This window comes from Oryx dammah, unplaced genomic scaffold, assembly GCF_014754425.2.
Source record: "Oryx dammah isolate SB20612 unplaced genomic scaffold, SCBI_Odam_1.1 HiC_scaffold_20, whole genome shotgun sequence".
In the NCBI taxonomy this organism is placed as follows: domain Eukaryota; kingdom Metazoa; phylum Chordata; class Mammalia; order Artiodactyla; family Bovidae; genus Oryx; species Oryx dammah.
The window spans coordinates 61877581-61897995 of NW_024070204.1; the positions used below are offsets into that span (position 1 = coordinate 61877581).

The following is a 20415-nucleotide window of genomic DNA, read 5'->3' on the forward strand; positions in this document are numbered from 1 at the left end:
CCGTTGCTGGTGTTGCTCTGGCATCAGGGATGCTGCAGCTTCCTAGGTCGCTGTTTTGGGGCCGACATTTGAGGTGTGTGGGAGAGAAGGGCCAGCTGTGTGCAGGTGAGAGGGCTCTTGGGTTTTATGGGGCTTGGATATGGCTGTGCCTTGATAGATAGTGCGTGTGTTTTTAAATTTAGCCATAGTTGGCCCTTTTTGAAACCAGGAGAGAGCCTGTGTGTGTGTCTTTAGATGAATATTAGTTCTATGGAGACAAGACCCTATTAGCATCCTAAAAATTATATACCTAGAAAATGACATTTTGCTTTCAAGATTTCCGCATCACCTGGATATAGTCAAACACAAACCACTGAAACAGCCCATCCTTAAAAGACATAATCAGTCAGAATTTCAGTAATTAAAAAAAGGCCCAACAATAACTGAAACATACAGGCTTACTGAGTTTAAGCAGAGCCTTTGGGAGCATACAGACAAAAGTCTCGTTGTGTGTGAGGGCCCTGTAGCTTCGGGGGTCCCTGGGCCTTCCTCTTTTGGTTCCAAGGTGGAGCAGACCCCTTTTTGTCACATAATAGCCCCTCCCTGCCGCCCAGATGGAGCCTTCATAATTGCCCTGAGTTTCGTAGGGAAGCCCTCAAAGACTTTTCCTTGTCACAGTAATAAGTGACCCCATCGGTCCATCTCTAACCCCTGCTTTTGCTTTCCCGAGACGAGGGCTGAGGAGACCTAACCATCCATCTGGGCCCCTGACGGTCCCCCTGTGAGCTGCTGCTGGAGAATGCCGGCTCTGGGGGCTGAAAGAGGCTGCCACCCTGCTCTCTCTCTTCCTGGGAACTTCTTTTCTGAAGCAGCTGAATGAGACCTTTGCAGGCTAGGGTGGTGGCCTGTCCTTCAGAATGCCTGGCCTGTTTCCCAGGGTGAAACACTCCCCAAATATGCAACTTTGTGAGCGGCCCAGCAGCCTGAGCCCAGAACCGCCTGCCGCCAGGAGAGCTGGCATGGGGTGGGGGTGTGGGCCCAGGGTTCGCCAGATGCCAGGAAGGCCCGGCCCCCGGTGACGTCACCGGTCGTCTGGGGCGAGAATCTGGCCAACAGTTGGCCGTGACGAGAGCTCGAAGCTTTCTCTCTCTAAATCCCCTCCTTCGTTCAAATCTGATCCTATAAAAAGGCTTTTGTTGAAGAAGCAGGCATGGCATCTTGGTGCACGTCTGTGTCATTGCTGTCAGTATTTCCAAAGATGGGCAGAAAAACCTTCCTTGGTTGAATTCCTGAGCTAACAGGCCCCCAAACTGACTTGGACCGAGTAGAGGTAAATGGCAGCTGTCACTTGGCGTTTGTTTTGTTTGCAAGTGAGGAAGCCAAAGAGGAGAGGAGCATCTTGAGGATGGTAAGAACCTGCTTCCGGAGAGCTCAGCGTCAGGTCCTCATGGCGTGCTTGGGGGAGGTGGTGGCGCCGGGCTGTGCCTGGACTTGCCCTGGGAAGGGCGTGCTCTGCAAGGTCTGGGTATTGTGTAGATCGCTTAGGAAAGAGAGGAGTTCTGCAGAGGGAGATGCTGCTTCTGGGTGCCTTGCTCGATCTGCTTTTAAGGTCTCCTGCAGAACATAGCCATGACCACTGTCCTACCCTGGCAACATGCTTTCTGAGGCTTTGGGTGCAGAAAAGAGTCAAAAGTCTGATCAAGGAGATGAACACTCACTTCTCCCTAGTCTTAAGTTTTTGCCTAGTTTTATCTCCACTTAAGTGTCCCTGAAGCTCCTGAAGTCTTTGTTTCAAGGCCACTGAAGGAAGGACCTGGAAAAGGGAGGAGTTTTTATGTTTTTCTTCTTATTTTATGATTTTTTTATTCAGTTTGATGTTCTTTTGCTTTAGTTTGAAACGCACATGCTCATCAAAAGCAAAAACAACTAAGCCAGAAAGCCATGTCCAGAAAATTACACACTTGAGCATTCATGATAAACAAATGTTCTTTCCCATGGCTTAATTGAATTATTTTTCTTGAGGCTCAGTCCTTCACCTGTTCAAACTGTGTGACATTATTTTTCATGTTCATGCGTTTGGAGTGAAACATCGTATACTTTTCCTTAACTTTACCCTCTTTTTTTTGTGGGTGTTCTGTCTTGGCCCTTTCCCCGCTTCTTTTTGCCGACGTTCTTCTCCTAATGCTTTTTGAATGCTTGCTTCTTTCAGCACATCTCTGATTTTATTCCTCTGGGTTTTCCACTTGGCATTGAGTGCCAAGCTCTCCCCTGGCATTCAGTGTCTGTGCCATGTCTGCCCTTCCAGACCCTCATCCACAGAGTAGTGAAGCGGCAGACTCAGTAGCCTGGGTGCAGGGCTCAGCTTGACCACGTCTTAGTTCTGTGACTTGGGGCTAGTTCTGTAGGCTTCATCGTCCTCAACAGTACAAGGAGATAAGCGTGGTACCTATGTCACAGAGCTTGTCTGCGGACTAAATGAATTCATACTTGTGAAGTGCTTGAGACAGTGCCTGACACCACTATTGTTTAGTTTGGGCTTCCATTTCTAATGTGGGGTTTATTGGTAAATATTAGCTGTTAGCAACGATAAGCAGAGAAGGCAATGGCACCCCACTCCAGTACTCTTGCCTGGAAAATCCCACGGACGGAGGAGCCTGGTAGGCTGCAGTCCATGGGGTCGCGAAGAGTCAGACATGACTGAGAGACTTCACTTTTCACTTTCACGCATTGGAGAAGGAAATGGCAACCCACTCCAGTGTTCTTGCCTGGAGAATCCCAGGGACAAGGGAGCCTGGTGGGCTGCCGTCTATGGGGTTGCACAGAGTTGGACACGACTGAAGCGACTTAGCAGCAGCAGCAATGATAAGACCATGGAAGAGGATGGACTTGTCATTGTGATGATGCTAAGTATTGCAACATGTTCTGTTTCTGTTGTACTTCTGGTACTTGATGATATAAAGCAAAAAAGCCCTAACTAAAGCTGCTTTCTGTTTTTCTTAACCTCTTTGTTGAGATTCAATTCATACACCATACAATTCACCCCTTTAAAGTATGCTCTTCAATGGTTTTGATACACTGCGTTATTTTTTTAGAATTTCTGGTAAAATATATAAAAATATAAAATTTGTCATTTTAATGATTTCTAGATGGCATTAGTTACATTCGCAGTGTTATGCAATATCATTGCTATTCCCCAAACTTTTTGATCGCCCCAAAGAGACACTTGTATCCATGAAGCAGTAACTCCACATCCCCCACCTCCTCCGCCTCTGGTAATCTTTGATTTGCTCTCTGACTGTGAATTAGCCTGTTCTAGGTAGTTCATGTAAATGGAATCATATAGTTATTTGTCCTTTAGTGAATTTTACTTGGCATAATGTTTTCAAGGTTCACATTGGTTCAACAATCAGAACTTCATTCCTTTTTATGGCCGAGTTATACTACACTGAATGGAGAGACCATAATTTGTTTGCTTATACAGTCATCTGCTGGTAGACACTTGGGTTGGCCCCACCTTTTGGCTATCTTGAGTTAAGGTTGCAATGAACATCGATATACAAGTACCTTTTCAAGTTCTTACTGGATTGGCCAAAAAGTTCATTTGGGATTTCCCATAAGGTGGTACAGAAAAATCCAAACAAACTTTTTGGCCAACCTAATACTTCAGTCCACCGAAAAATGGAACTGTTAGGCCATGTAGAGATTCTGTGTTAACTTTGTGAAGAATGGTTGATGTTTTCCTGGAAAGCAGCTGCTTTTCAGTCATTCTGTCCTCTGGCGTCTGTCTCCCTTAGACTCCGTTCCATCTCCTCCTGCCACCAGAGTTTTGTTGTCCTCCCTTGTCTACCCCCCAGCCACGTCTCTGGACACCCTTCTGCTCCGTCACCCACTGGCAGTGCATGCATCACCCACCCTGACCACACATCCGCCTGATCCCTTTCATCTCATTGTCTGAGGAAGCACAGGCTTGTAGGAGGTCATCCGTAGGTCCCAGACCACCCCTGCTGGAGGGGGTTTCAGCCACATGCTGTTCCTAAAACCTTTCAGGTGTGGGGAGCCAGGGATGTGGAGCCGAAAGTCCTGCAAGGATTTCAGCCCTTCTTAGACAGGCTCCTTCATTCTCCCATCACCTTGGTCTCATGTTCTTCATCCACTTTGCTTTTTTTTTGGTCCACCCTGTCCCAAGGGAGAGTTGTTCTTCCATCTTTATTTGCTCACAGTTCCTGTAGTTTTCTAGGAGTGAATTAATGAATAAATACTGCAGCAGACTATAACCCGCCTCAGCCAGCCATTCTGCTTGTTGGGCTAATTGTTAGCTTGGGTTTCTGGATGTCATTCATTTCACAGTAAGGCTCCTAATTAATCTCAGCACTGTTCTCACCAGAAGAAAGGCTGATACGAAGAAACATCCCCAATTACCATGAGAAAGGGGATGTGGAGAGCCCCGTTGAGTTTTCCTGGCATCCACCCCTTGTCTCAGATGAAACCCGCCCTTCACACACAGGCAGCCGGGCGATCAAGCCTGACAACTAGAGGGTTGTGAGAGCCGGCAGAGCCCCAGACCACACAGACCCAGCTCGGGAGGAGCCTGCCGGGGCTACACCCTTGTTTAGTAACACTCATTGTGTTTCCCAGGACAGCGGAGAGCCCTGGTACCCTGAGCGGCAATGCCTCTGCTGTCCCAGAGGCAGGCGGGGTGGTTTTAATCCGGAAAAAGCTAAAGGTCTCTTCTTTTGTCTGTGTTTCTGTGCCTGCAGGACAAAAGATCCTTCATCACCGAAGTGACGTTTTAGAAACAGTGGTCCTGATCAACCCCTCAGATGAAGCCGTCAGCACCGAGGTAAGCATGTGGATCTGTGGAGCCTCACACAGTGGACGGAGCCCCAGCTGCTGCGAGGGGATGGGGCAGTTGGTGAAGAGGGACAGGGTGGCGGGGAGCAAGTGCTGGGTCTAGGGATGCATCTGTGTCCCTAGCCAGAGGCTGGTTCTCTGCATCAGCACCACCTGAGACTGCCCTTTTCGATCAGGACAGAGTGGAGGACGCTGGCCAGACCGTAGGGTTCTGCAGAGGTGAGGGGTGTGGAATGCTGGGGGTACCCAGAGGGTGTGCTGATGGTACGGAGTCTGGCTGGGATGTCGCAGGGCGATGAGACGCAAGCCTTCAGGCTGAGACGGCTGTGACCCAAATGTGGAGAAAAAAGGCTTCTCAGACACAAGCTTTCTCAGCACATCCTGCCCACCCCCTGGTCACGGTTGAAAGGCAGGATAGCACAGCAGTCAGGAATATGGGCTCTGCCACCAGACTGACTGGGTTCTGCCACCCACTAGCAGGTAGCCTTGGGCAAGTTATTGACCATCTCTGTGTCTCCGTTTCTGTCTTTGTGAAATGGAGATGATGATAGCGCTTGCGTTTAGTGACGTGTCCAGAAGTGTCGCATGAGTAGAGCATGGCATGGCACGTGGCAACCAGAGCGTCAGTGCTGGCCGTTCTTGTTTTCATTACCACCATATAAAACTTTTGCCAGAGAGAGTAACTGGGCATTTCAGAGCCTACTGTAAGATTGGTAGGCTAACACCAAGAATCTTTGGTCTCCCAGGCCAGAGGAATTGATGCATCTCCATTTCCCAGGGCCTTTACTGCAGTTTAGCACCTTTGAGGTTGAACTGCTCTCTTGGATGTCAGAATAGCCACAGACCCAGGCACCTCCTCTATCCACGGCCTTTCTTTTGCCCACACTGAGCATCTCTGTGACTGTAGATTGTTTTCTTTTTTTAGATTGAGATACAGTTCACACCCATAAAATCCATCCTTTTAAAGTATGCAGTTCATTGGAGTTTAGTATAGTCATAATATTGTGGAACTGTCATCAACATCTGATTCCTGAACATATCCATCACCCCCCAAAATCCCAAGCCCATTAGCAGTCACCACCACCCCCATAACCTCTGGCAACCATTAATCTACTTTTTACGTCTATGGATTTTCCTGTTCTGAATATTTCAGATAATGGAATCATACAATCTGTGGCCTTTTGTGTTGAGTTTACTTAATTAATATAGTATTTTCCAGAGTCATCCATGGGTAGCCTATATCAGTACCTCATTCCTTTTTATGACAGAATACTATTCCAGTGTATGAGTACACCATGTTTATTTATCCATGCATCAATTGATGGACATTTGAGTTGTTTGCCCTTTTTGGCTGTTGTCACATAGCCTGCTTTGATCCCATGTCGTCTTCTCTGGTTGAGCAGGACCTCTTTGACAATCCATGAAGGTACAAGATTGAGGCAAACGACGCACTAGTGGTCTCCCTGGCTATTAGAATCAGAAAGTAGATACAACTTGGAAAAAAGCTGGAGGCTGACTATATGTACAGGCATATCACCTGTGAAAAATGGAGAAGGAAAAAATAAGGAATTTCTTTGCAGAGCCCAGGTTCACCTGTGGAACAGATGGGGCTGGAACAGTGACTTCGGTACATGTGTGGTTCCTTGGACTGTGGGGTTTGTGGGGACAGTGGGTCATGTCCTGTTTACTTTTTATCCCTCCCCTAGCGCCACGCATGATGCCTGGCAGTCACTTTGTGCTGAACTGTGTTGGGCTTAGAACGCATAACCTTGGTGCTTGGAGCAGTGGTTTTGCTGAAGGACAGGCTGGCTCCCTGCCATTTAAAAGAACAGAGAGTCCTTTCGTGCAAATGGTTCACAAGTCTGTTTAAAAGATTCCCAATCAGGGTGGCCTTTTGTTTATGTTCAAGTTCAGTGTCAGGCACCTTCCTGATGCCAGTGGAGACTGCTTTTGGAGCTGTGTCGGCTTGGCAGGAAAGGGGTCCTGGGTGGGAGGGGCTGACTTGGGGCCTTCCTTGAAGCCCTCTGATTCCTGAGGCAGCAGTTGGGGGACCTGCCCTGTACTTGGTGAGTCAGCCTGTGAGATGTTCGTGTCTCACAGACTGCACACTGCCAGCGGGCACAACTGTGCAATAAATGATTGCCAGCTGTGGAGACTGCTTTGAAAAGACACGGAAACCGAGGGGAGAAAGTCAACTACCGCTACTGTCTCAGTCGCAGCCAGACTTGGAAAAGGGCATATATGGGCAGCTGGTGATCACAGGCGCTGGCTCTGTTCAACACGCCGGGGCGGTGTGAAGACCAGGAAGTGCGGGATTCTTGTTGGTTAGGAAACTGAAGCGCTCCAAGGGCCAGCCCGGTCCTGCGGGTGGGAGGCCAGTGCCCACCACAGCTCAGTGCGCCCCATGCTTTGTTTCAGGTGCGCTTAATGATCACGGATGCCGCCCGACACAAGCTGCTCGTGCTGACGGGGCAGTGCTTTGAGAATACCGGAGAGCTCATTCTCCAGTCCGGCTCTTTCTCCTTCCAGAACTTCATAGAGATTTTCACCGATCAAGAGGTAGGCTCCTGTCTGAGTATCCACGTTTTACAGTTGCTTGGTTATTGTCACCTTAGGCTGATCTTTGAAAGCATTCATGAGAGATAGGAGGAGGGGATGGGGTGTCTTACTCCTTTGAAATAAGCAAAACCACGTGGTGCAGGGTCCTGTGGCTCATCACCAGAGGAATTTAGAGCACTCATCTGTATAATTAATTGGAACCATTCTGATTGCCCGATGGAGGCGGGGGTTGGAACAGTCATTATTTTACAAATGGTAGAGATGATGGAGGAACTCGGAATGACAGAGTCCACAAGAAAGCCCAGGTTGCCTGTTTTCTGAAAGAATACTCCAAAGATCTCTTTAGGGGTAGTATTTAACTGTCTTGGTCTCTTTCAGTGCATGTAACTTACTTTTCCCAGTCAAATTATTTCTGATTTCTCTTAATGCCTGGCTCCAGTATTTGAGCTTGGGCTGCTTGAGTAGCCCAAGAAAGGAGGCAGGTAGGAAAATGGGGTGTGTCCATAGGACACATCCATGCCCCAAGAGAAAGAGGATTAGAGTAGCTGGACTGAAGTCTGAGCATTAACACTTCTAATGAGTATATCTTACTCAAGGTGATACATGATGAAGTATTGAAACCAACAGGATGATAGTATTATTTGATCAAATCAGATCAAAGATTTTAATTTGGTTATTTCTGCTTGAGAGTTTTATCTAGTTGGGAAGCTTCCCTTTCCAAAATAACGCACCTCTGTCTCCTAGTTAGAGCGACAACTCGAGGCTGTCAGCGTAGCCGCTTGGGGCTGCCTGTAGCTGATAGCAGACTTCTACAGGGAGAGGTCGAGGGACGTGCTGACAGGAGGAGTTACAGCATCTATTTAAAACCATCTTCCTGAGAACTTCCTGAGAGGGCGGCCTCTTAGTCTCGGGGGTGTTGGGAAGGGCCATCTGTCTTTCTGCATTTAATCTTCCTTGGCCCCGCAAATCACAGAGAAGTCTCTGTGTGCTTTCCATCACTGGCAAGAGCTGTAAATAAACTGCCCAGCTTCATTAGGCTCACCTGGAGGCTTTTTGTAAAAAGACTGGTGGGATGACATCAGTGTGTTTCTCCACTCACTGGGGAAGAATAAAAAGGAACATTTCACTTGGCATTTGAAGCTCCGGCTTTCAGAAGCTGTGATGTCATCTGGGTCCCAAGGCAGATAGCCCAGGCTCTCCCCATAGCAAGGCAGGGTCCCAGGCGCCTGCAGAGCTGGTCCCACCGTTGCCACCACACAAGGGAGGCCTGCGTCCTGTGTCTCTGCAGAGCTGTCCACTGTCTTCCTCCAGGGCTGCTGGAGTGCAGGCTGCGTGTCTTGATCGTCTTGTATCTCTGGCGCCCACATCTAGGAAAGGCCCGGCACAACCTTGTTCCGTGGCATGGAGAAGCCCAAGGCAGGGCACTGTCTCCCTCTGCCCACTGCCCTGAGATGGGTGCATGAGCACCGTAATGTCAGAGTCTTTTGCAGGATTGTGTCCCCAGGTTCACGTTGTGGGTTTGTCTGGTAGCTAGGAGGTCACACACGCGGTCAGCACCTTGGCGAGACAGGGCTGCAGGGGCCTGGAGCCAGCCCTGGGGCCCCGTGCCACGTGCAGGCGGACCGTTGACTGGCTTCCCCATGTTGGGTTCAGTCCTGCACCCTCAGCTTATTTATGTGCACGTGGGTGCCACTCCTGCATTCCTGTTCCAGGTCAGTTTCTACCCCTGTGTCACGGGTTTGTCTTTTTGGCAGTAAAATGGAATTGAGGACATATGTAAAGGAAAGGGTTTGTCACTGCTGGAATTTTAAATCTGGAGGCATCACAACCCACCCATCTGGACCCCAAATGTCTTTAAATAAGGCACAGTGTTGTGAACACTGCTGCTTAACACACATGAAAAGATCTCTAGGATTTTCCCTTACAGACTAGGTCAGTGGTATCGGGGTGCTGCGGGAAGACAGGAAAAGGGGAATACATAGGGTTGAATTTACTTTCTTCCCCTTGATCCAACCAGAGCACCTGGGCCTTTATCTTTGCATTCTGGACTTTGGAGAAAGGATGACATAGCCAAAGTAGATTGGAAACCATGGGACTAGGCCAATGGTTAGCGGCTTTTTAGAGCTCTGATCCTTATTGTTCCCTTGGGAAAAGGTTTTGAGGCCAGAATGACTCAATAACTAATGGATCTTAAGGGCCCTTTGGTGTCTACTTTTGTTCCTTTTACTTCGTCCTTGAAACATACTAGTCACTCCAGAGAAACCAGAAACACAATTTGGCAAAAACAAAAATGACACTTAAAAAAACCCACAAGAATAGCTAAAAATAAATGGGCTGAATAACAGAATTATCAGCACATTTTAAGCTTCAGCTCTGGGGAGTCTTAGTCATTGGAGATCAACTACAAAACCAGAACCTACAGATAGAACAGTCATCTGACTAATCTATCCCTTCCTGCAAGCTGAGGATGGTGAAGTCACCATCTCCTGGGGACATTTTTCAGTCTCTCTGTTGGAAAGTTTTTCCTTATATGTCTCATCCTATCTTCAAGGAAGGAATGTGATCCCCTTCCTACCTGACAGTGTCTTAGATCTTAGACACCCTTTACTGCCAATTTTTTTCCCCTCCAGATTTACCATTCTCAGTTCTACTCAGTGTTCTTCGTAAAACAAGATATTAAAAGTTCCTTACATTCTCTGATCACTGTCCTCTGGTAGGAAGGAGGCACAGGGGTGGAGATGGGTGAAATTCAGGAGCTCAGTCTTGGCACTGTTATCAGACAATTACATACAGGAGTCCAGGACTTGGGGAATGAAGAGTGGGCTGGAGATGTTAATGTGGAAGCCATCAGCACATTAGAAAACAGATGACATAATCTAAAGGGAGAAATGTGTTAGCAGAGAAAGGGGCCCAGGTCTAGCATTTAGAGGCTGAGGCCAAGGAGAAGGAACCAGCGATTTTAGTTTGTTTTTGGTCCAGTTTGTCTAAAACGTTATGACTCACACTGGATACCAAACTCTGGGGATTGTGAGAGTTAGTGACTTCTGTAGTTTTCAATACAATCTAAAGTAAGTCTAAAAGTAACTTTTGACCATCACCATCCACAATTAAATGTCAGTGAAGAAGGGAGGCTCTGAGGAGCTCTGTAATTAACATAATTTTTTTTGGGGGGGAGCTCCCTTTAAGAAAAAGAAGAAAATTATTGATACACAATTAAGTACAGGACTTTGGGAGGAGACCAGACCACTGAGGAGCCTTGAGATTTAAGCTTCTTTAAGCCTTATGATAAAGGCACTTCACTGTCAACTAAAATCCCTGAGTATTTTCTATGGATATTGTTGATACGTCCCCCCTTCTCCCAGTCCTGCTTTCTGAGCTGGTTTATTGAACTTTACATTTATCCCTTAGAATGCCTCCATTAAGAGTTGACTTAGCCATCATCATTCCAATGTCAAGAGCTTTTCTAACTTTCTCAATTCTGCCATCCCACATTTCCAAGGCCTCCTGTTTTCATGCTATCCACAGATCTGATAAGCCTGCCTCCACCATTCAAATCAGTACCAACAGGACATAAATGAGCCCATCACAGACCCCTTTCCAGGTTGACGCAAGCCAGCAGCTATAAATTCAGCTACTGTCACAATGTTCAGAGATCCTTTGAAACATCTTGCTAAATCCCAGAGATATGCTTTCTGCTGTATTTCCTCATTAGCCAAACACATAATCTAATCAAAAGGAAATGTAGTTAGTAGGGTATGGCTTAGAAATTGCACTCTTATTTCATTAATATTATCTGCATAGTCACTTATTTCCTATATCTTCCTTCCTCTTCCAGTATGCCTGCACTTAATTAGAAAAGGCAATTAACAAAAAAGACTATCTTTAATCTGAGCAGTATTTCTTCCAGTCCTGTCTCCCATCCATTTTTGCAAGAACAAGGTTGGGGGGTAGCAATCAATGTTCTTGAGAAGTATTCTTGGGGTGTGGTCACTTCCCAAATGTCCACCTCAGGAGGACAGCATGTACTGAATTGGCCAAGTTCAGCACAGTTCAGCAAGCATCTAGTGAACCTGATGGTATACTGGGGAAACGAAGATAAAGAGATACAGAGAGAGAGATGTGTTTCCTCCTGTTCAGGAACTTCTGGTATAATGGGCTCTACTAGCTACCATTTGCTATGATGATGATTTCCAATTTCTTTCAGAGAAAGCCTCAGTTTCCAAGTCTAAGACAAATTCACAGGTTTCCTCGTCACTTCACATGTTGTTGGCTCTTCTTCGTTGCTCTCATCTGTTCCTTGGTTGAATGGGCACTTGTGACACCCAGTCTTTGCCCCTGAGGCCCCCCTCTCTCCAGAGTGTGTGCTGGCACAGGTCTGGAAGTCAGTTCTGGGGACTGCTCCAGGCCCAGTGGAATAAAAGAAAATATTTTATATCAGTGGTGAAATGACTCACCTAGCCTTCTCCTGTGATAGTTTATTACTTTTTAAAAGGGCATTTTTGCATGGCAAGTACCCAGGGGTGCTGTGCAAAGTGTTTCATAACCACCTAGGCACTGATCATCCAGACGGTCATTGGCCTTAGAAGTGGAGCAGAATTCTGAAGATCCCCTGCGGGGCAAGAACAGATGGTGGCGAGGTCTGAGGTGGGGGAGCAGGGAGCAGGGAGAAGGCAGAAGGGAATGGAAGGAGCTGTCAGGACAGAGGCTGTTAGCTTACCAGTATGGAAATATTTACCTACCAACACCTGACATTTGCCCTGTGTGCATCCGATGATCCTGTAATACCTAGTAATAGATAGAGGGACTGGATAAGTGATGACAGTCACTTAAACCTTTTCTTTTTTTCTTATGATTTTTTTTAAAATCCCAGATTGGGGAATTACTGAGTACCACCCATCCTGCCAACAAAGCCAGCTTAACCCTTTTCTGTCCCGAAGAAGGGGACTGGAAAAACTCCAATCTTGATAGACACAATCTCCAAGACTTCATCAATATTAAACTCAACTCAGCGTCTATATTGCCAGAAATGGAAGGACTTTCTGAGTTTACTGAGTATCTCTCGGAATCTGTGGAAGTCCCGTCTCCCTTTGACATCCTAGAACCCCCCACATCAGGTGGATTTCTAAAGCTCTCCAAGCCCTGCTGTTACATTTTTCCAGGAGGGAGGGGCGATTCTGCACTGTTTGCAGTGAATGGATTCAATATGCTCATCAACGGAGGCTCAGAAAGAAAATCCTGCTTTTGGAAGCTCATCCGACACTTGGACCGAGTGGACTCCATCCTGCTCACCCACATTGGGGACGACAATTTGCCTGGAATAAACAGCATGCTCCAACGGAAAATTGCAGAGCTCGAAGAGGAACAGTCTCAGGGCTCCACCACCAATAGTGACTGGATGAAAAACCTCATCTCTCCCGACTTAGGAGTTGTATTTCTCAATGTACCTGAAAATCTGAAAAACCCAGAGCCAAACATCAAGATGAAGAGAAGCATAGAAGAAGCCTGCTTCACTCTCCAGTACCTAAACAAATTGTCCATGAAGCCAGAACCTCTGTTCAGAAGCATAGGCAATACCATTGATCCTGTCATTCTTTTCCAAAAAATGGGAGTTGGTAAATTGGAGATGTATGTGCTTAACCCAGTCAAGAGCAGCAAGGAGATGCAGTATTTCATGCAGCAGTGGACTGGCACCAACAAAGACAAGGCTGAACTAATCCTGCCTAATGGTCAAGAAATAGACATCCCAATTTCCTATTTAACGTCAGTCTCATCTTTGATTGTGTGGCATCCAGCGAACCCTGCAGAGAAGATCATCCGAGTTCTCTTTCCTGGCAACAGCACCCAATACAATATCCTGGAAGGACTGGAAAAGCTCAAACATTTGGACTTCCTGAAGCAGCCGCTGGCCACCCAGAAGGATCTCACGGGCCAGGTGGCCACCCCTGCTGTGAAACAAGTAAAACTGAAACAGAGGGCTGACAGCCGCGAGAGTTTGAAACCAGCCGCAAAACCACTCCCCAGCAAAACCGTGCGAAAGGAGTCAAAAGAAGAAACCCCTGAAATCACCAAAGGGTTGGAAAAGGCACCCAAAGTAGAAAGCAAAGAAAAGGTGACGGTGAAAAAAGACAAACCTGTGAAAACTGAGACCAAACCTCCAGTGACAGAAAAGGAGACACCCAGCAAAGAAGAGCTGCCCCCGGCCAAAGCTGAGGGCGCCGAGAAGCAGGGCACAGATGTCAAACCCAAAGTCGCCAAGGAGAAGACGGTGAAGAAGGAGACAAAGCCAAAACCCGAAGAGAAGAAAGAGGAGAAGGAAAAGGAAAAGCCAAAGAAAGAAGTGGCTAAGAAGGAGGACAAAACACCCGTCAAGAAGGAGGAAAAACCAAAAAAGGAAGAGGTGAAAAAGGAAGTCAAAAAAGAAATCAAGAAAGAAGAGAAAAAAGAAATAAAAAAAGAGGTTAAGAAAGAAACCCCACTCAAGGAAGCCAAGAAGGAGGTGAAGAAGGAGGAAAAGAAGGAAATTAAAAAGGAGGAAAAGGAACCCAAAAAAGAAATTAAGAAACTTCCTAAAGACACAAAGAAATCACCTACTCCCGTAGCAGAAGCAAAAAAACCGGCTGCATTAAAACCAAAAGTACCCAAGAAGGAAGAGCCTGTCAAGAAAGAGTCTGTGGCTGCTGGGAAGCCAAAGGAGAAGGGAAAGATTAAAGTGGTCAAGAAAGAAGGCAAGACTGCAGAGGCTGCGGCCGCAGCCCTTGGCACTGTGGCCGCTGCTGCAGCCGTGGCTGGGTTAACAACCACCGGCCCCGCCAAAGAACTCGAGGCCGAGAGGTCCCTCATGTCGTCCCCTGAGGATCTGACCAAGGACTTTGAGGAGCTGAAGGCTGAAGAGGTCGACGTCGCGAAAGACATCAAGCCTCAGCTGGAGCTGATCGAGGATGAAGAGAAACTGAAGCACACTGAGCCCGTCGAAGCCTATGTCATCCAGAAAGAGACCGAAGTCATCAAAGGCCCCGCCGAGTCCCCCGATGAGGGAATCACCACCACTGAAGGGGAGGGGGAGTGTGAGCAGACCCCCGAGGAGCTGGAGCCCGTCGAGAAGCAGGGGGTGGAGGACACCGAAAAATTTGAAGATGAGGGAGCAGGTTTCGAGGAGTCCTCTGAGACCGGAGACTATGAAGAGAAGGCAGAAACCGAAGAGGCGGAGGAACCGGAAGAGGACGCAGAGGACCACGTGCGTGTGAGCACCTCCAAGCACAGCCTGGCAGAGGAGGAGGAGAGTGCCAAGGCTGAGGCAGACGCGCACGTCAAGGAGAAGAGGGAGTCTGTGGCCAGTGGTGACGACCGAGCTGAAGAAGACATGGACGAGGCCCTGGAGAAGGAAGAGGCCGAGCAGTCTGAGGAGGAGGCAGAAGAGGAGGACCGAGCTGAGGACGCCAGGGAGGAAGACTATGAGCCCGAAAAGGCGGAAGCGGAAGACTACGTGAGGGCTGTGGTGGACAAGGCCGCCGAGGCCAGCCGCGCCGAGGCCGAGTACGGGTTCCTCACCGCGGCCCCCAAGCCGGGGGAAGCCCAGTCTCCCGTCCGAGAACCTGCCTCTTCCATTCACGATGAGACTTTACCTGGAGGCTCGGAGAGTGAGGCCACTGCCTCTGACGAGGAGAATCGGGAAGACCAGCCTGAAGAATTCACAGCCACCTCCGGCTACACCCAGTCTACCATTGAGATATCCAGCGAGCCCACCCCCATGGATGAGATGTCTACTCCCCGAGACGTGATGAGTGACGAGACCAACAATGAAGAGACGGAGTCCCCGTCTCAAGAATTTGTAAACATCACCAAATATGAGTCTTCACTGTATTCTCAGGAATATGCCAAACCTGCTGTGACATCTCTCAATGGACTTTCTGATGGGTCAAAAACAGATGCCACTGATGGGAGGGACTACAATGCTTCAGCCTCCACCATCTCACCACCTTCCTCCATGGAGGAAGACAAATTCAGCAGATCTGCTCTACGCGACGCCTACTACTCTGAAGAGAAAGATGTGAGAGCTGGTGCCACGCTGGAGATCAAAGACACCGTCTCACCAGTTTTGGATGAAAAACTCAGTCCACCCAAGAGCCCATCCCTGAGTCCATCTCCGCCATCACCCATAGAAAAGACCCCCCTGGGTGAACGTAGCGTGAACTTTTCCCTGACACCCAATGAGATTAAAGTCTCAGCAGAGGCAGAAGTTGCCCCAGTGTCTCCTGAGGTGACCCAAGAAGTAGTGGAAGAACACTGTGCCAGTCCTGAGGATAAGACCTTGGAGGTAGTGTCTCCATCTCAGTCTGTGACTGGCAGTGCTGGCCACACACCATACTACCAATCTCCAACTGAAGAGAAATCTAGTCATCTTCCCACAGAGGTCATTGAGAAACCAGCAGCAGTCCCAGTGAGCTTTGAATTCAGTGATGCCAAAGATGAAAGTGAAAGGGCTTCCATAAGCCCCATGGATGAACCTGTGCCTGACTCAGAATCTCCTATTGAAAAAGTTTTGTCTCCATTACGGAGCCCTCCCCTAATTGGATCCGAGTCCGCATATGAAAGTTTCCTAAGTGCAGATGACAAGGCTCCTGGCAGAGGTACCGAAAGCCCCTTTGAAGGAGAGGATGGAAAAGAAGCCTCTCCAGACCAGATAAGTCCAGTTTCTGACATGACTTCCCCTGGGCTTTTCCAAGACAAACAGGAAGGGGAAAGCACAGATTTTATACCAATAAAGGAAGACTTTGGTCAAGAAAAGAAAACTGATGATGTTGAAGACATGAGTTCTCAAGCAGGACTGAGCTTAGATGAAAGGAAGTTAGGAGGAGATGTTTCTCCTACACAAATAGATGTCAGTCAGTTTGGATCTCTTAAAGAAGACACTAAGATGTCCATTTCTGAAGGCACCGTCTCTGACAAGTCAGCTACCCCTGTCGATGAGGGGGTAGTCGAAGACACATACTCTCATATGGAGGGTGTGGCCTCAGTCTCCACAGCTTCTGTGGCTACGAGCTCGTTCCCAGAGCCAACGACAGACGACGTGTCTCCCTCACTGCATGCTGAGGTTGGATCCCCACACTCCACTGAAGTAGATGACTCTCTTTCAGTGTCTGTTGTGCAAACGCCCACCACTTTCCAGGAAACAGAAATGTCTCCATCAAAAGAAGAATGCCCACGACCAATGTCAATTTCTCCACCAGACTTCTCCCCTAAAACAGCCAAGTCTCAGACACCGGTTCAAGATCACAGGTCAGAACAATCCTCAATGTCTATTGAATTTGGCCAGGAGTCCCCTGAGCACTCCCTTGCTATGGACTTCAGTCGTCAGTCTCCCGATCACCCTCCAGTGGGTGCAGGCATGCTTCATATCACTGAAAATGGGCCCACTGAGGTGGACTACAGTCCTTCTGACATGCAGGACTCTAGTTTATCCCATAAGATCCCACCAACAGAGGAGCCGTCCTACACCCAAGATAATGATCTCTCTGAGCTCATCTCAGTGTCTCAGGTGGAGGCTTCCCCATCCACCTCTTCTGCTCACACCCCTTCTCAGATAGCATCTCCTCTCCAAGAAGATATTCTGTCCGATGTTGTTCCTCCCAGAGACATATCTTTGTATGCCTCACTCACCTCTGAAAAAGTGCAAAGTCTGGATGCTGAGAAGCTCTCCCCTAAATCTGATATCTCTCCGCTCACCCCGAGAGAATCCTCTCCTTTGTATTCCCCTAGTTTTTCAGATTCTACCTCTGCAGTCAAAGAGAGCACAGCAGCGTGCCACACTGCCTCTCCCCCACCGATGGATGCAGCGTCCGCAGAGCCCTATGGCTTCCGTGCCTCCATGTTATTTGATACGATGCCACACCATCTAGCCTTGAATAGAGATTTGACCACACCTGGCATGGAGAAGGATACTGGAGGAAAGACACCTGGAGACTTCAGCTATGCCTATCAGAAGCCTGAGACAATGACCAGGTCCCCAGATGAAGAAGGTTATGACTATGAGGCTTATGAGAAAACCACCCGGACCCCAGATGTGAGTGGCTATTACTATGAGAAGACCGAGAGCGTCACCAAATCCCCATGTGACAGCAGCTACTCCTATGAGACCATGGAGAAGACCAGCAAGACTCCTGAAGATGGTGGCTATGCCTATGAGATTACTGAAAAGACCACCCATAGCCCGGAAGAGTCTGGGTACGCATATGAGATAAGTGAGAAGACCATAAGGACCCCTGAAGTGAGTGCTTACAGCTACGAAAAGACTGAGCGGTCTCGAAGGCTCCTGGATGACATCAGCAATGGCTATGATGATTCTGAAGAGGGCGGCCACACACTTGGGGATTCCAGCTACTCTTATGAGACCACTGAGAAAACTGCCGGTTTCCCTGAGTCTGAAAGTTACACCTACGAGCCATCGACAACAACCGCTCGATCCCCAGATGCCTCTGCATACTGTTATGAGACCCCGGAGAAGATCACTCGCGCCCCCCAGGCGTCTTCGTATGCCTATGAGACTTCAGACCAGTGCTACACGGCAGAAAAGAAGTCCCCCTCCGAGGCTCGCCAGGATGTGGACTTATGCCTTGTGTCCTCCTGCGAATACAAGCATCCCAAGACGGAGCTCTCACCCTCCTTCATTAACCCTAATCCTCTTGAGTGGTTTGCCAGTGAAGAGCCAACTGAAGAATCGGAAAAGCCCCTCGCCCAGTCAGGAGGAGCCCCGCCGCCTCCTGGAGGGAAGCCCCAGGGCCGACAATGTGACGAAACCCCTCCCACCTCAGTCAGCGAGTCCGCCCCGTCCCAGACTGACTCTGATGTCCCTCCAGAGACTGAGGAGTGCCCTTCCATCACAGCTGATGCCAACATTGACTCTGAAGATGAGTCGGAAACCATCCCCACAGATAAAACCGTCACCTACAAACACATGGATCCACCTCCGGCCCCCATGCAGGACCGTAGCCCTTCTCCACGCCACCCTGATGTGTCCATGATGGACCCGGAGGCCTTGGCCATCGAGCAGAACCTGGGCAAAGCCCTGAAGAAAGACCTGAAAGAGAAGACCAAGACCAAAAAGCCTGGTACGAAGACCAAGTCGTCCTCCCCCGTCAAGAAGGGTGACGGGAAGTCCAAGCCCTCTGCGGCGTCACCCAAGCCGGGGGCCTTGAAGGAGTCCTCGGATAAGGTGTCCAGAGTGGCTTCTCCTAAGAAGAAAGAATCTGTGGAAAAAGCGACCAAAACTACCACCACTCCTGAGGTTAAAGCTGCACGTGCGGAAGAGAAAGACAAGGAGACCAAGAATGCTGCCAACGCCTCCACGTCCAAATCGGTGAAGACGGCAACTGCAGGTAGGTGGGAGGTGTTGGCAGCCCGGTGCAGGACACTGCAATCCTACTTGTAGCTCCAGCCTCTGCTTTTCCACCTGCCTTTGTACTGGGGAGGTGAGAGAGCACAGCTTAGTGCTCTTCCTTTCACCATTTTCTTTTGCCACAAGGTAGGGAGCCCTGCCCAGTGTAGCCCATAGGCCTTGGGGGGAGCTCAGCATATAGCCCAGGGCAGCTCTGATTTCCCAGATGCGACCCCTGGGTTTGCTCCTTTTTGCAAAACTGCAGCCTTGTCTCAATCTTCAGAACCAAGGATGTGTGTTTCAGGCTCCTTGGGAAGATTCTGTTGACGCTGGCTTCAGCCATGCTGGCCCCAGAATCAAGCTGAAGTGCCATGAGCCAGGAGCTCCCACAGGCCTAGGGGGAACTAGAGTTCCAAGGCAAGCCTGGAATGAACAGCATGGGTCCAAGGTTTAGGTTCCATTTTTAAAAATAAAAATATTTTAATTAGAATGATAACATTTTTTTAATTAAAAAAATCACCTGGCTGGAGATGCATCTTCTTTCAAGGCAGTGCTCTGTTTATCAACCAGTGAGGTCAGCTGACCACTGGGTACCCAGTACAAATTGAGAAAAGAGCATCCAACACTCTACTTATTCCATTCTGACCACATTGCCTCACTAATACAGACTCAACATTTTGTTTTAGGTTGAAATTCAATTTGGCAGGAGCAGGCATCCCTGACTTCAGATTCTTAGACTTATCAAGTTCTTGGCAATGATCTGGGTTTTTGATGAATCTGGGTTTCTGATGACCCAGCTTCATTTTGTTGCTTCAAACCAATCACAGGGATTTGAATTCATATATTTTATTTGCTTTACCTAGTTACTTGAGGGTTTTAGATCACAGTTCACAAACATGTAAAGCAAAAAACAACACTTTCTTGATTTATTATGGAAAATCTGATAGACGAAACTTTGAGACCCTAAAATTCAGTATACTTTAGGAAGTACTAGTTACAAGTTTTTACTTTTAAGCAACGTGAAGCATCAATTTCAAGACTCAGATGGAAAACAAACTGAATTTGTTCATGCTTAGAATTAGTAAAGAGCCACCAGATAATAAATCTTGATCTAAAGGACTTGACAGTGACCTTGCACTTAGGAGAAAACATGAAATCCATTCAAACAGATATAAACCCAACTGAAATTTGCTACCAAACTCATGAAACTTACACTATAGCCCACACGATTGATTTTATCACTTTTTTTGGGTCATTTAAAGATAATTTTGAGGTAAAGTGAGTTAATTTGAATTTACATTGAGGATGCTTTCCCAACAGATTTTTTTAAAAGACAAAACTGCACTATTAATTAATTTTAAAACAAGTCTGGGTCAACTTCTAGTGGTTCTCTCAGTTTGGGCTTCTATGAGCAATGTTCATTTGGTGTCAATGGGAGTGATTGAAGGTGCAAGTGGAAACTGCAGGCATTTAAAAATATTAGATGAACTGTAACTCACAAACCTCTGCTACAAGTCAGAATTCTTTGGGAGATTTACACATGAATAGGGCTTTTAGCTTAGGTTCATTATAATGGCTGGTCAATCTTTTCATGAAATGATTCAGTTTATCCAAATACCAGTTTGGCCGATTCTCACTACCCCCTGCCCTCCAAA

At 47.9% G+C, this 20415-nt stretch overlaps 1 protein-coding gene across 4 annotated transcripts in view; it reads left to right on the forward strand.

The window, feature by feature from the left end:
- The window catches only part of MAP1B (microtubule associated protein 1B), a 96447-nt gene that overhangs the window by 69097 nt on the left and 6935 nt on the right, over nt 1–20415 (forward strand). For 2 of the 4 annotated variants that reach the window (XM_040262687.1, XM_040262688.1), the window contains exons 3-5: nt 4737–4819; nt 7249–7389; nt 12260–18761. In XM_040262687.1, coding sequence (XP_040118621.1) covers nt 4737–4819; nt 7249–7389; nt 12260–18761 — 6726 coding nt within the window. Of the gene's footprint in view, nt 1–1121; nt 1388–4736; nt 4820–7248; nt 7390–12259; nt 18762–20415 lie in introns of those variants that run through there. The other 2 variants (XM_040262689.1, XM_040262690.1) reach the window with 2 other exon arrangements.